The sequence below is a fragment of the Schistocerca serialis genome, chromosome 1 (assembly GCF_023864345.2).
Source record: "Schistocerca serialis cubense isolate TAMUIC-IGC-003099 chromosome 1, iqSchSeri2.2, whole genome shotgun sequence".
NCBI lineage: Eukaryota > Metazoa > Arthropoda > Insecta > Orthoptera > Acrididae > Schistocerca > Schistocerca serialis.
Window position 1 is genome coordinate 800,873,548 of NC_064638.1, and position 13,064 is coordinate 800,886,611.

General features: G+C 40.0%; 1 protein-coding gene across 4 annotated transcripts in view; it reads right to left on the reverse strand.

The window, feature by feature from the left end:
• LOC126483972 (centromere protein I-like) overlaps window positions 1–13,064 on the reverse strand; it is a 393,190-nt gene that overhangs the window by 221,477 nt on the left and 158,649 nt on the right. For all 4 annotated transcript variants that reach the window (XM_050107290.1, XM_050107282.1, XM_050107275.1 and 1 more), the window contains exon 9: window positions 6,064–6,218. In XM_050107290.1, coding sequence (XP_049963247.1) covers window positions 6,064–6,218 — 155 coding nt within the window. The remainder of the gene's footprint in view (window positions 1–6,063; window positions 6,219–13,064) is intronic.

Genomic DNA, 13,064 nt, shown 5'->3' on the forward strand with positions numbered 1-13,064 from the left:
AGTGGTAGAGCAACCCTGGTGGAATCCGCCCTGACACGGAGCCAGCAAGCCACGCGACTCAAATGGGGTGTTATAGGATTCACTGCAGCATGTAGTGAATGAAAGGACGCTCCCTTCCAGCCGCTGTTTGAGTGTGCAAAAGGCTGGGGGTAATTCTCCGACGCAGAGGCTCGAGCATAGTGTTCAGCAAAGTGCTCGGCAATCACGTTTGCGTTGGACATAACTCGCCATTTATGGTAACACTGGGGACAGCTGTTGGGGCCTGGTACCCAAAAAGACGTTTGATCTTTGCCTAGAATTGCGAAGGTAACGTACGGCACCCAATGATGGAGACATATCTCTCCCAACACTCCTCCTCCCGTTGTCTGATAAGGTAGTGAACACGGGCACAGAGCCGTATCAAGGTTATTAGGTGCTCCAGGGAAGGGTGCCGCTGTAGAGCTCACCGACACTCCTTAATTGCTTCAGAGACTTCCGGCACCCACCAAGGGACTGCCTTACACCTCGGGCACCCTAAAGAGCGAGAGATCGCGTTTTCTGCTGCAGAAACAATTGTGCTAGTCACCTGCTCCACCATCACATCGATGTTACCGTGTGGGGGAGATTCAGTGGTGACAGCAGAGGTGAAACTTCCCCAGTCCGCCTTGTTCAAAGCCCACCTGGGCAGGCGTCCATGTGCCTGATGCTGGGGCAGTGACAGGAAGATGGGGAAGTGGTCACTACCACACAGGTCGTCATGTGCTCTCCAGTGGATAGATGGGAGAAGTCCTGCACTGCAAATTGATAAATCAATGACCGAGTAACTACCATGAGCCACACTGAAATGTGTGGCGGCCCCAATATTTAAAAGCCAGAGGTCAAATTGCGACAGTAAAGTTTCGACTTCTCTGCTTCAGCCAGTAAGCATGGTACCACCCCACAAGGGGTTATGGGCATTAAAGTCTCCCAAAAGTAGGAAAGGTTTAGGGAGTTGATCAATCAGTGCAGCTAATACATTCAGGGGTACTGCATCATATGGAGGAAGATATACATTGCAGACAGTTATTTTCTATGTCGTCCTTATTCTGACAGCCACAACTTCAAGAGGGGTTTCAAGGGGCACAGTTTCAGTACAGACCGAGTTTAGGACATAAACGCAAACTCCACCTGACACTCGATTATAGTCGATACGGTTCCTGTAATATCCCTTATAGCTGCGGAGGGCAGGGGTCCGCACTACTGGGAACCAGGTTTCCTAGAGGACAATGCAGATAGCATGTGTATAGCTTAATAGTTGCCGTAGTTCAGCCACGCAGTGGAAAAAACCTCCGCTATTCCACTGTAGGATGGCATCGTGAGACTGGGAAGACATGGAACATTCAATGAGGCAGTTTACGCCTCAGAGTCACTTGCTGCCACTGATTTATTGCCTGAGCAGTCTATATCCATTGTGTGTGAGGGTCAGGTGAGATCTAGGTCCTCAGCAGACGCCAAAATCTCCTCCCCCATTCTCAGCCGCAGAGCTTGTAGGTAGTGGTGGTGTGGGTGCCACCGCAGTTTCCTTGGTCTTAGGTTTTTTCTCCTTGGATTTCTCTCGCTGCTCCTTGGGTTTCCCTAGTTGGGAGGACTTCACTGGCTCAGTCTCTGGGACTGAGGATGAGCGTGAAGCTCTACAACCAGCTGCTTTTGGGCTCTTCAGCCACTGGTGGGAGTCGTCTTTCCCACTAGAAGAAACCTGGGAAGGGAGTGACCCAATGGACCCCTTCCTAGCGAGGGAAGCCGAAGAAGATTTACGCTTCTCCGGCTTAGAAGTGGGGACGGACGTCCCCGATGGTTGGGGGGGTGTTGCTACAGAAGTAGGTTGTGCGCACCCCCACCATAAGGGGGCAGTTGTAGTCTTCTGGCTCTGAGAGGTGACCTGGGTTGGTGGAGCTGATAGTGCCAGAACTGTTGCAGCGGCGGTATAGGACAATGTCATATGCACAGGATGCAGGCGTTCAAATTTTCTCATAGCCTCAGTGTAGGTCAGTCTGTCCAGTGTCTTGTACTCCATGATTTTCCTTTCTTTCTGGAGAATCCTGCAGTCAGGTGAGCAAGGTGAATGGTGCTCTCCTCAGTTGACACGGATGGGAGTCTGGGCACATGGAGTATTAGAAATTGATGGGCATCCACAATCTCGGCATGTGACACAGGAAGTACTGTGGGAAGACATATAGCCAAACTTCCAGCACTTAAACCACCGCATCAGGGGAGGGATATAGGGCTTTACATCACATACGTAGACCATCACCTTGAACTTCTCGGGCAATGTATCACCCTCAGGCCAAGATGAAGGCACCAGTGGCAACCTGATTATCCTTCAGACCCCAGTGGACATGCTGGACGAAATGTACACCTCGCCACTCTAAATTGGCGTGCAGCTCATCATCGGACTGCAAAAGAAGGTCTCTATGAAATATGATACCCTGAATCTATATAAGCTCTTTGGGGTGTGATGGTTACAGAAACATCCGCCAGCTTGTCATAACCGAGTAACTGCCGTGACTGGGCAGAGCATGCTGTTTTGATCAAGACTGACCCAGATCTCATTTAGGACAAGCCCACCACCTCCACAAACTTGTCCCTAAATGTCAACAAAAAGCTGAGGCTTCATTGTCATGGAAGATTCCACATCAGCTCTCAAACATACAAGGTACTGGGGTGAATAAGACCCGGTGCCATTCTTAGCCTGACATTCCTGCCATGGTGTGGCCAGAGAGGGGAACGATTTGAGGACGTACTTCTGTGTGTTGAATCGCTTAGAGACTGCTGGTGTTTCACTACCAGCAAGTGATGATGGACTATGCTTTATCACATGTCATCTGCCCTGATGCCACCCACTCCAATCAGAGGCCCTTACCACGGGCGCCACCCAGCTGCAGCAAAGGCCACCTGGCAGGATGGCCATTGCCAGAAGTCCCAATGCCCCAGGGCGATGGGCATCTCCTGTTTGGCATACGTGGGGAGTTAACGGTGCAGGCATCGACAGAGCGATCCCTATGTGGTCAGGGGGCTACAACTAACAGGGTACATGGCGGCCCCACCACAACGGACTGGCTACCGTGTTGGCTATCAGATGCAAAGTAGTCCACGGTCATCGTCGACGCAGAAATCGACACTGCATAGTGCATGGTGGAAAATGCACCCAGGAAGGTGTCCTCGTCCAAGAGATGGAGAATGGGCAGGACTGCAATGGGCCAACGAGAAAGTGGACTAAAGATCTCAATGCACGATGGACACAACGCACCCTGTAAGGCGCCCTTCCCGAACTGGCTCACTTTTCGGAAAAATTTTGAAGAATGGATGTCAAACCCTACAGGGGACCATCACATAAAGCCCAAAATGTGTGAAACTCCGTTTAGTCACCTTGTACGACAGGCAGGAATACCTCAGGCCTTTTCTAACCCCCGGACCCGCAGAGGGGGGGGGGGGGGGGCACTAACCTATGTAACGGCATCAAATGTAACTTATTACATGAAACGGTTATTCTGCTATAAATTTTTATAATCAGGGCAAGACTTTGTGCTCACCCTGCGCACACACACACACACACACACACACACACACACACACACACACACACACACACACACACACACAGAACTTACATCAGCACACATATAGTCACAGATAAAACAGTTGAAAGTAAAACCTGAGAAAGCTGTAAACACTTACAGAAACAAATGAAAATATACATACAGTATACAGCAGTCAAAATGCTATACATTGAAAACAGTGACCAAAAGGAAAAGTACAAACTCACAAGCAGTTTGCCACATGAGAGAAAGCTGTTTGGTTTAAAAATAGTGAATTAGATGCTGATCTGCAAGTACCTTTACATTTTATTACGAAAACTTCAACAAACAGATTTAAATTTATAACCTGTAAGTGCAAATGATCACCTGTATGTGCAAAATATTTCAAGAAAACACCTGAAGATGCCTTGTAACTAAAGTGAAATGCATCTGAGTGCACAAGATAAATAACAAAACTTAATGAGCAGCATGCAAAACATGTTTTTCTTTTGAACTACTGTAATTTATATACACATGCTGCAAAAATTGCCAGCAGAAGAAACTTATTCCACAAATCTACTGGACTTTTCACATGTACTGCCAAGCTCAAATACTGCATTCCATGTTTCCTTAGCTAGCAGTTGTCTGAAAGTGCCCACATTTTATTCACTTAGAATTTTTTGTTCTTTAACTGAATCTGTTCGCACTGTTGTTTCGGGTATTGTATGGAAAGCAATATACTGTCTGTTATGGTCACTTGAACTGTTCCAGTCTGGAAGCCATTATTATCTGTGTTTATAAATATCTGGTTAATAGTTTTACATGTGTTTTTGTCATTGTTGTGGAAGAGTTTATAGTGGTCTGTAAGTTATGTGTTGGCAGTGTGGTCATGAGATTTTGCTTTTTTCATTTGAGTTTTCCTGGAAATTTATGTTAAAATCACCACATAATATTAGATTTTTCTTATTAGCGTCAAGTTTACTGAGTGCACCGTCTAGTTCCTGTAGGAGTATATGTAAGCCTTATCTGGGCTTCTGGGCAGGCAAATTATAATTGCTTTTAGTGAAGCAATGTATGTAGCTGTTATTATAGCCTTTTTACTTTTGCAGCATCTCTAAGGATTTTAAGCACAAATATTTCATGTTACTTCCAACAAAAAATGCCTGTCCCATCATGGGCAGAGGATATTCTACAGAATGATGAGGATAGAGTTAATTTTTGTAGTTTCAAACTGCAAGCATACTACTGCCTGACCAATGTTCACTTAAGCATATAACAGAAACTTCCTTCAGATCAACAGACCAGAGTATTTCAAATTTGCTAATTTTATTCGGAAATCATACTACATTCTGATGAAAGAATATAAATTTTGTACTTTTGTCAAGTCCAGGCAATATGTAATTGACCACTTACTTCCTTTTTCGCCCACCCATTTTCAAAATGATGTCTGCTTGGGCTTCGTTTTCACCCCCTTCATGCCATATTAGTTTCCCTTATTTCTAATGTTGTTGCACACACCTCTTACATTCTACTGACAGTTACAGATCTCAGTCTATTTAACAGTGCCAATATAAATCTTTTGTATTGTCAACACAGCAAGGTACAAATTTCTAATGAAACATTTGCTGAATTTGAATGGCAGGAAAGGGAACATTTCATTCTTGGAAAGAACTGAATATTTAAGATGGGATGCAAGGAATCTTCAGACAGATTCACAGGTATAACCAGAATTTGCATTTTAGTCATCGCCCAGTATATAGTTACACTGTCAGTGTGTTTCTATACAATCTATGCTCTGGTGTACAGTAAAATTTGCATTTTCGAAAAAAAGACTCTTAGACAGTGGTTAAGCCATTCCCCATAACATGCTGGAGGCATTAATCGAATAAACCAGGAGGGCCTCTGTGAAGTCTGAAAAATGACAGGGTGTACTGAAAAATTAAGGTTTGTGTGCAACCATGGCGTGTGTGTGGATGAATCTATCACTAACAGCGTTGTCTGTGAAAGTTAAGGGTCTGAGTTGGAATAGTGACCCAGTGCACAGTTTTTATATGTCAGAAAGTTTCATTTCTTTATACACTCTTCTTTAGAGTGGAAGATTCATTGTACAATAACAATCCTGTATCTTGACCTCCAGCGTTACTTAACTGATTATTTTCCTTATTCATCATGTCACAGGGTGGCACAGATTTGGTACATTCTGTCTACCAGCCCTTTTCAACCAATGTGATTTAGTCTTCTTCCAGGTGCCTTGACATGACAGCACTGGACAATGATAAAATTCTCTCTGCCACACTGTGTTGTGGCCATGCTTCACTTTCATTCATTGTTTTCAACAGAAACAGCCTGCTAAGCTTGACAACACAGAAGGTGCCAACTCCTCCTCTGCCACCTAATTAAAGTCAAGTTCATCCCCTCCACACTTCCCTTACCCCACTATTACAGATCCCCCCCCATTTCCCTGTGCAGAAGCATCTTTCGACATGGCATGCATTACAATACAGATTTAATGCAATTTTATGGCACTGACCTTCATCAAGTATGTTGTGGAGTTGATAACTGAAGCAAAAAAGGAGAGTATTCTGGTGAAACGTTAGCATATGTCTGCCCAGTTCACTCCGAAGCAATGATATTGTCACATTAGGTGTCTCCACTGACAGCTCAAAACGTGCCAAAGACTCCAACCTGAGGAAAAGTTAGTTATCACCTGAACTTAAAGCAGTACCAAATCATACAGTACAACATATTAATTATTTAAAATCAAAACAAATACATTTGCATGTCTCTTTGCCATACTCCATTTATTCCTGTTTCACCAACTGGGAAACAGAAATACACTATTAAATAATTTAGGAGTAAAGGAGACCATTCACCACATAGCAGAAGTGTTGTGTCACGCCTATGACACGAAACAGAAAGAAAACTTGCTATCTTTCAGAATAAATGCTTTGTCGAGCTGCAGTACGTACGTGTGCGTACGCGCACACACACACACGCACGCACACACACACACACACACACACACACACACACGCACACACATACGCCCGCAAACACACACACACACACACACACACACACACACACACACACACACACACACACACACATTGTGCTGACTTCACATACAATATTGGAATTGCAGTTTGGCAGGTGGACTGGGGTGGGGGTTGTATCAGGTGGGAAGGGTGAGAAAGAAGTTGGAAGCAGGAGGAGGGGTTAGGGATGGGTGGGTAATGGCAGCTTACCAGTGAGTTATGGATAAGGGAAGCTGGTAGGTACATGGACTAGGTAATGCGACACTTGGTCACCAGAGCCGCTGAAGTCCAGCATGATAAAGATGACATGGACGTGTGGACTGGGAAGGGGGAACAGGACAGTGGAGGGTAAAACTGTTGGTGGAGGGTGTGAAGACAGTGGAGATGGATGCCAGGAGGATTGTGGGAGTGAAGGATGTCTTATAAGGAAATTTCCCATCTATGTAGTTCAGAAAATCTGGTGCTGGAGGGAAGGATTCAGATGCCGTGGGTTGTGAAGTAGACACTGAACTTTGGCTTATTGTGCTCAGCAGCATGTTGTGCCACTGGGCTGTTCTTGGCTACAGTTTCGTGGTGGCCATTCATTCTGGTGAACAACTGGTTGGCAGTTATACCCACATAAAATGTCATGCAGAAATTGTGGCACAGCTGGTATATTACACCCCTGCATCTGATGGATTAGGGGTACCTGTGGAAGGACTGGAGTAAGACGTGCTGGCTGGGTGAATAGGTCTTCCACAGGGGTAAGTCATTCCTTTTAAGATGATTCTTGTGGATGATAGGAGGATTAGGAGTGTGTCGGTATATGGCAAGGGAAATTCTTTGTGGGCTAGGTTTGAGGCAGTGATTGTCTGTTAAGGCGTTTGTGAGACCTTGAGTATACTGGGTAAGGAAATCTCATCACTGCAGATATGACATCTACAGGAGACCAGGGTAAAAAGGTGTGTTTGATATGTACAGAGGTATATAAGTGGCCATCAGAGTGTGGGGAGGTCTACATTCAGGAAGGTAGCACATTGGGTTGAGGAGGATCAGGTGAAGAAGGTGGGAGAAGTTGTTGAAGTTATGGAGGAATGGGACAGGGTGTCTGGCCCTGGGTCCGGCTCATGAAGATGTCATCAAAGAATGTGAACCAGACAAGCAGTTTCAGGTTTTTGAACGATAGGAAGGTTTCCTCTAGGTGACCCATACACTGGTTCCAAAGGAGGCTCTTGTGGGTACCCATAGTTGCGCCAGAGATTTGTTTCTATGCATTCCCCTCTAAGGAGAAGTAGTAGTTGTAGTAGTAGCAGTGGCAGTAGTAGTAGTAGTAGCAGTAGCAGCATTATTCATCCGTAGGTCTCTTTTTACAAGGATACATGTTAAAGTATTTACAAGTTTAGACCAATTTAAAATGAACTAATTCGTATACATATATATTTACAGACTTCTAGTTAGACAAAAAAATTAAGATTTACTCCTGATATTTACAAATAACTTATTAGATAATGTAATGCCACACCGTTCACTAATATTACCTCACAATCAGTCACTGCACACACTATACACACATTGTTTCATAACACTTCACTCATTACACACACACACACACACACACACACACACACACACACACACACACACACAGTGGTGAATTCTGTAACATAACTTCCCATTTGCTATCCTGAAAAACTGAGTCAGCTTCCCTCCATAACGAGTGAGATGTTGAGCTCAGCAAAAGGAAGAGGTGTTAGTACTGAGCTATGCATAGCTTGGGGGTAAGTATTTCTAGAAAGGAAAAAAGACGGAAAAAACAAAGTGAAGGTGTTGTGTGGAATGTTAGATGCTTTATAATCATTATTATTATTATTATTATTATTTGTACAACATTTTTATCAAACCCCTACTCTGTTTTATCTAAGTAATCCTTCAACATATAAAATGTATTGCATAACAGGTACTTTTTAACTGTCTTTTTAAATAAGTGTATTTTTGCAGTTTCTTTATCTCTTTTAGTAATTTATTGTACAGTTTTATTCCTTGGTAGAAAACACTGTTTTGAGTTTTATATTTATTTTTTCGTGGTAGATGTAAGTATATCTCTTGTTGCATGGTCATTAACAGAGCTGTTTGTGCAGTAATTATCAATGTTATTTTTGATGTGTATAACTGATTGGTATATGTATTCACCTGGAGCAGATAAAATCCCCAGTGTTTTGAACAGATCTTTACAATGAGCTCGACTAGTATTTTTGGTTATTATTCTTATGGCTCTTTTCTGGAGTTTGAAAATTGTGTTCATATTTTGCGCATTTGTTCACCAAAAAGAATGCCATAGCTAAGAACTAAGTGTACATATGAATAATATGAAACTAAGAGACACAACGTGTTACACACTGATGATAGGATTCTAAGGGCAACATGTTGATGACATTCTGTTTGGAAGTACCTTTGTGTGTCCACACCACTTCAACTGAGAATCAATATTCATTCCTTAAAATTTTGCATCTTTATCAAGGGCATCAAGCACAACTTTTGTGAATTCTACTACGGCTGACTCTGTATTTTTTGCCGCTTAGGAAACCAAACTGTGATTCACTTAAAAGATTGTATTTATTCAGGTAATTCATTAATATGTCTTTCATAATTGCTTGTATTATTTTTGAGAATGCTGACAGCAGGGGCCGGTAATTTTCTGTCTTCTGCATTACCTTTCTTAAGCAAAGGTACAACTCTTGCCTGTTTTAACTGCTCTGGAAATGCCCCTGATGTGAAGGGTTCATTTATTATATTTGTTAAGGGGCCTTGTATAATCCCTATGCATTGTTTCAGTACACACATTGGTACTTCATCTAAACCTACTGACTTATTATTTTCAAGTTTTTGAACAGTTTTATTGACTTCATTCTCTGTGGTTGGAAGTAACATCATTGTATTTAGTGCAACATTATTTACAAGTGTTATATTTGCTTTGGAGAATTTTTGCTGTAACATCTCTGAAATACTTGAAAAATGCTTGTTTACATACCGTATTTACTCGAATCTAAGCCGCACTTTTTTTCCTGTTTTTGTAATCCGAAAAATCACCTGCGGCTTAGAATCGAGTGCAAAGTAAGTGGAAGTTCTGAAAAATGTTGGTAGGTGCCGCCAGAACTAACTTCTGCCGTCGAATACATGTAGCGCTACACAGGCATGCTTTGCAGGCACAAAGATAAATACTGGCGCCAAAACCTCTGCGTCAGTAAATACATTTTTTTTTTTTTAAAAAAAAGGTGTAAGACGAGCTTTTTTCTCCGCCCCGAGTTTCGACCAATGCATTTTCATACATTATCCAACGAAGTAAATACAAATTCCGTGTTGTTCATCTTCGAATGTAGCAGCATTTCAATGTACTACGAAAATCCGACTGGCAAGACTATTTGGGATGTTTGTCAATATGGCCAATTCTACATTCTGAATTTTTTCCTACGTGTGAGAAGAGATGGTTGCTAATAGGAACTTTTATGAATTGCGAATCACATGCAGTATTTTCTTCAACATAAGAATAATAGGAGACGAAAAAGGATAAGAAAACGGACTGTCTTAATTGGTGTATGGAATATACAAGGATTACAAAATAAAGTAGGAGAAGTGATTAAAGAAATGGAGGCTAGAAATCAAGATATTATTATACTCCCAGAAACTAAGAAAAAAGGACGAGGTATTGAACGAATAGGATCATATACACATTTCTATAGTGGTGTCCCAAAAAATCAAAGAGCAAAACGGGGGATATCGATATTGATGAAAAACAAATTCAAAAGAATGGTCACAAACTGGGAACCTATTGATGAAAATCTGATTAAAATTAATATTGATATTCATGGATACAAAATTACTGTTATAGGAGTATATGGAATAAGCGAAGATGAACCAATTTGTAAACAGGATGATTTCTATAATAATTTAAATGAAATCATAGAGGATATCGGGAAAACCAGGGAGATTATTATTGCAGGGGATTTTAACAGTAGAACTGGAAGTAAAATTGGAAATAAAATTATAGGACCATTTGGAGAAAATGTTATAAATGATAATGGTAATAGACTTATTGATATCTGTGAACAAAATTCATTGAAAATATTAAATGGCTTTTATCAACATAAAGAAATACATAAATACACATGGCATAAAGATACATTGAATCAAAAATCAATAATAGACTATATTATAATTAAACAGCAAACGAGGATAAAAATACATGACATAAGAGTATATAGAGGGGTAACTCTTAGCGATCATTATTTGGTAAATTCCAAATTTTTATTCCCCTTCAGAGGAAAAAGCACTGAAGAAAATCGAAATTGTCCTATAGAAAATATACAAACAGAAATCAAAATTCCTAAATATAATTTGAATAGTTTTGAGAATGAAAGCACAATATTTTTATATCAAAAGAGATTAGATGAAAAACTGGTAGAAACAGAGTTTGATAATACAGAAGATCAATATCATTATATTGTAAATAAACTACATGAAGCCACCAAGGAAGCTTTAGGAGAAACAGAAGAAACACGTACAAACCATCCATTATACTACTGGAATGAAGAAATTAAAAAGGAAGTGAAATTAAAGAAAGAAAAATATTTTAAATGGTTAAATACCAGAAATCTTCAAGATAAAATAGAGCTTAATGCACAACAAGCGAAAATCCGGAAAAAGGTTGCAGAAGCAAAGTTTGGGAACAGTCATGTCAAAAAATTGAATCCTATATTGGTGGTAAAAGAAACACAGAAGCATGGAAAACTATAAAAAATTTAAGAAGGAATTCCAAAGAAACAACACATATTAAATATATTACTCATGACTCTTGGGAAAAATATTTTAAAAGTTTATTAACAGAAAACAGGGAAGAATACTTGGTAAATCCTGAATATAATGAAATGATAGATCTACAAGCAGAGAATTACATCCGTTTGGAAATAGAGACAGTAAAAACTGCAATAAAATCTTTAAAGAATGGAAGGGCTACAGGCATTGGAGGTATTCCTACAGAATTATTAAAATTAGGAACAAAGAAATTAATGGAATTGTTAAGAAACCTTTTCGAAAGATGTTTAAACGGGGAAGATGTCCCAAATGATTTGAAAGTAGGATATATTTCAGTGATACATAAAAAAGGAGCGAAAGATGAGTGTAAAAATTATAGGGGAATAACAGTGACCAATACCTTCAGTAGATTATATGGAAGAATTATTAAATATTTGTTAGAACAAGAATACAAAGAAAAGGAGGCTGAAGAACAAGCAGGTTTTTAGAGCTGGAAGATCAACAATTGATCATATCTTTTGCCTACAACAAATTATTGAAAAAAAAAAATGGTTCGGGCACAACCTATACACTTAGTATTCATAGATATAGAAAAAGCCTATGATAGTGTGCCTTTATCCAGTTTATGGAAAGCTTTAATATCAATAGGAATAAATCCAAGAATAATTAAAGCAATTCAAAATTTATATAAAAATTCTATTTCAAAAATAAAAATTGGTAAATATCTATCACATGGATTCCAAGTCACAAAAGGATTACGTCAAGGATGTAGCATCTCATCTACATTGTATAAAATATATACAGAAGTAACTTTACAGAATTGGAAGAAAAAATGTCACGCTATGGGAATACCAATAAATGATAGAACAATATACTCGTTACAATTTGCAGTTGACCAACTGATTATAGCCCAAGACTATGAGGACATAGAGTATATGACCAGAAAATTGATTCAAGAATATAAAAAATCAGGTCTAAATGTAAACATGAATAAAACAAAGTACATGGTAATTGGTGGAGTGAATGGAGACTTAATATTAGAAGAAGGGATGGGAACAATAACAGCTACTGAGGAATATAAATATTTAGGTGTGAAAATTACAAATGATGGGAAACAGGACAAAGAAATTAGATCAAGAATAAATTCTGGAAAGACGACAATCTCTTTATTGAATGGAATTCTCTGGGACAAACACATAACAACTGATAACAAAATAAGGATTTTTAAAACAATAGTTAGGAACATTATTACATATGGTTCAGAAGTGTGGACAACAAAATGGCAACTGAAATCAAAATTATTAGCCACAGAAATGGATTTCTGGAGACGTTCAGCAAGAATATCAAGACGAGAAAAAATAAGAAATGAAATAATCAGAGACAAGATGAAATGTAAAAATTCAATTATTGATTTCATCGAGAACAAACAACTTAAATGGTATGGACACATCAGACGAATGGAACAAGAAAGGCTACCAAAATGCATAATCGACTGGGTACCAATTGGAAGAAGAAAAAGGGGACGACCACCTGATACATGGATACAGGGAGTTCAGTCAGCAATGAGGAAGAACAACATTCCTGAAGATTTATGGACAAATAGAGAAGAGTGGAGAACAATAATTAGTGACTTACTGTAATCTAGAATAGGTGCTGGAAAAATGTACTCACATTGTAAATCCAGAAATAATAATAAGAAGAATAA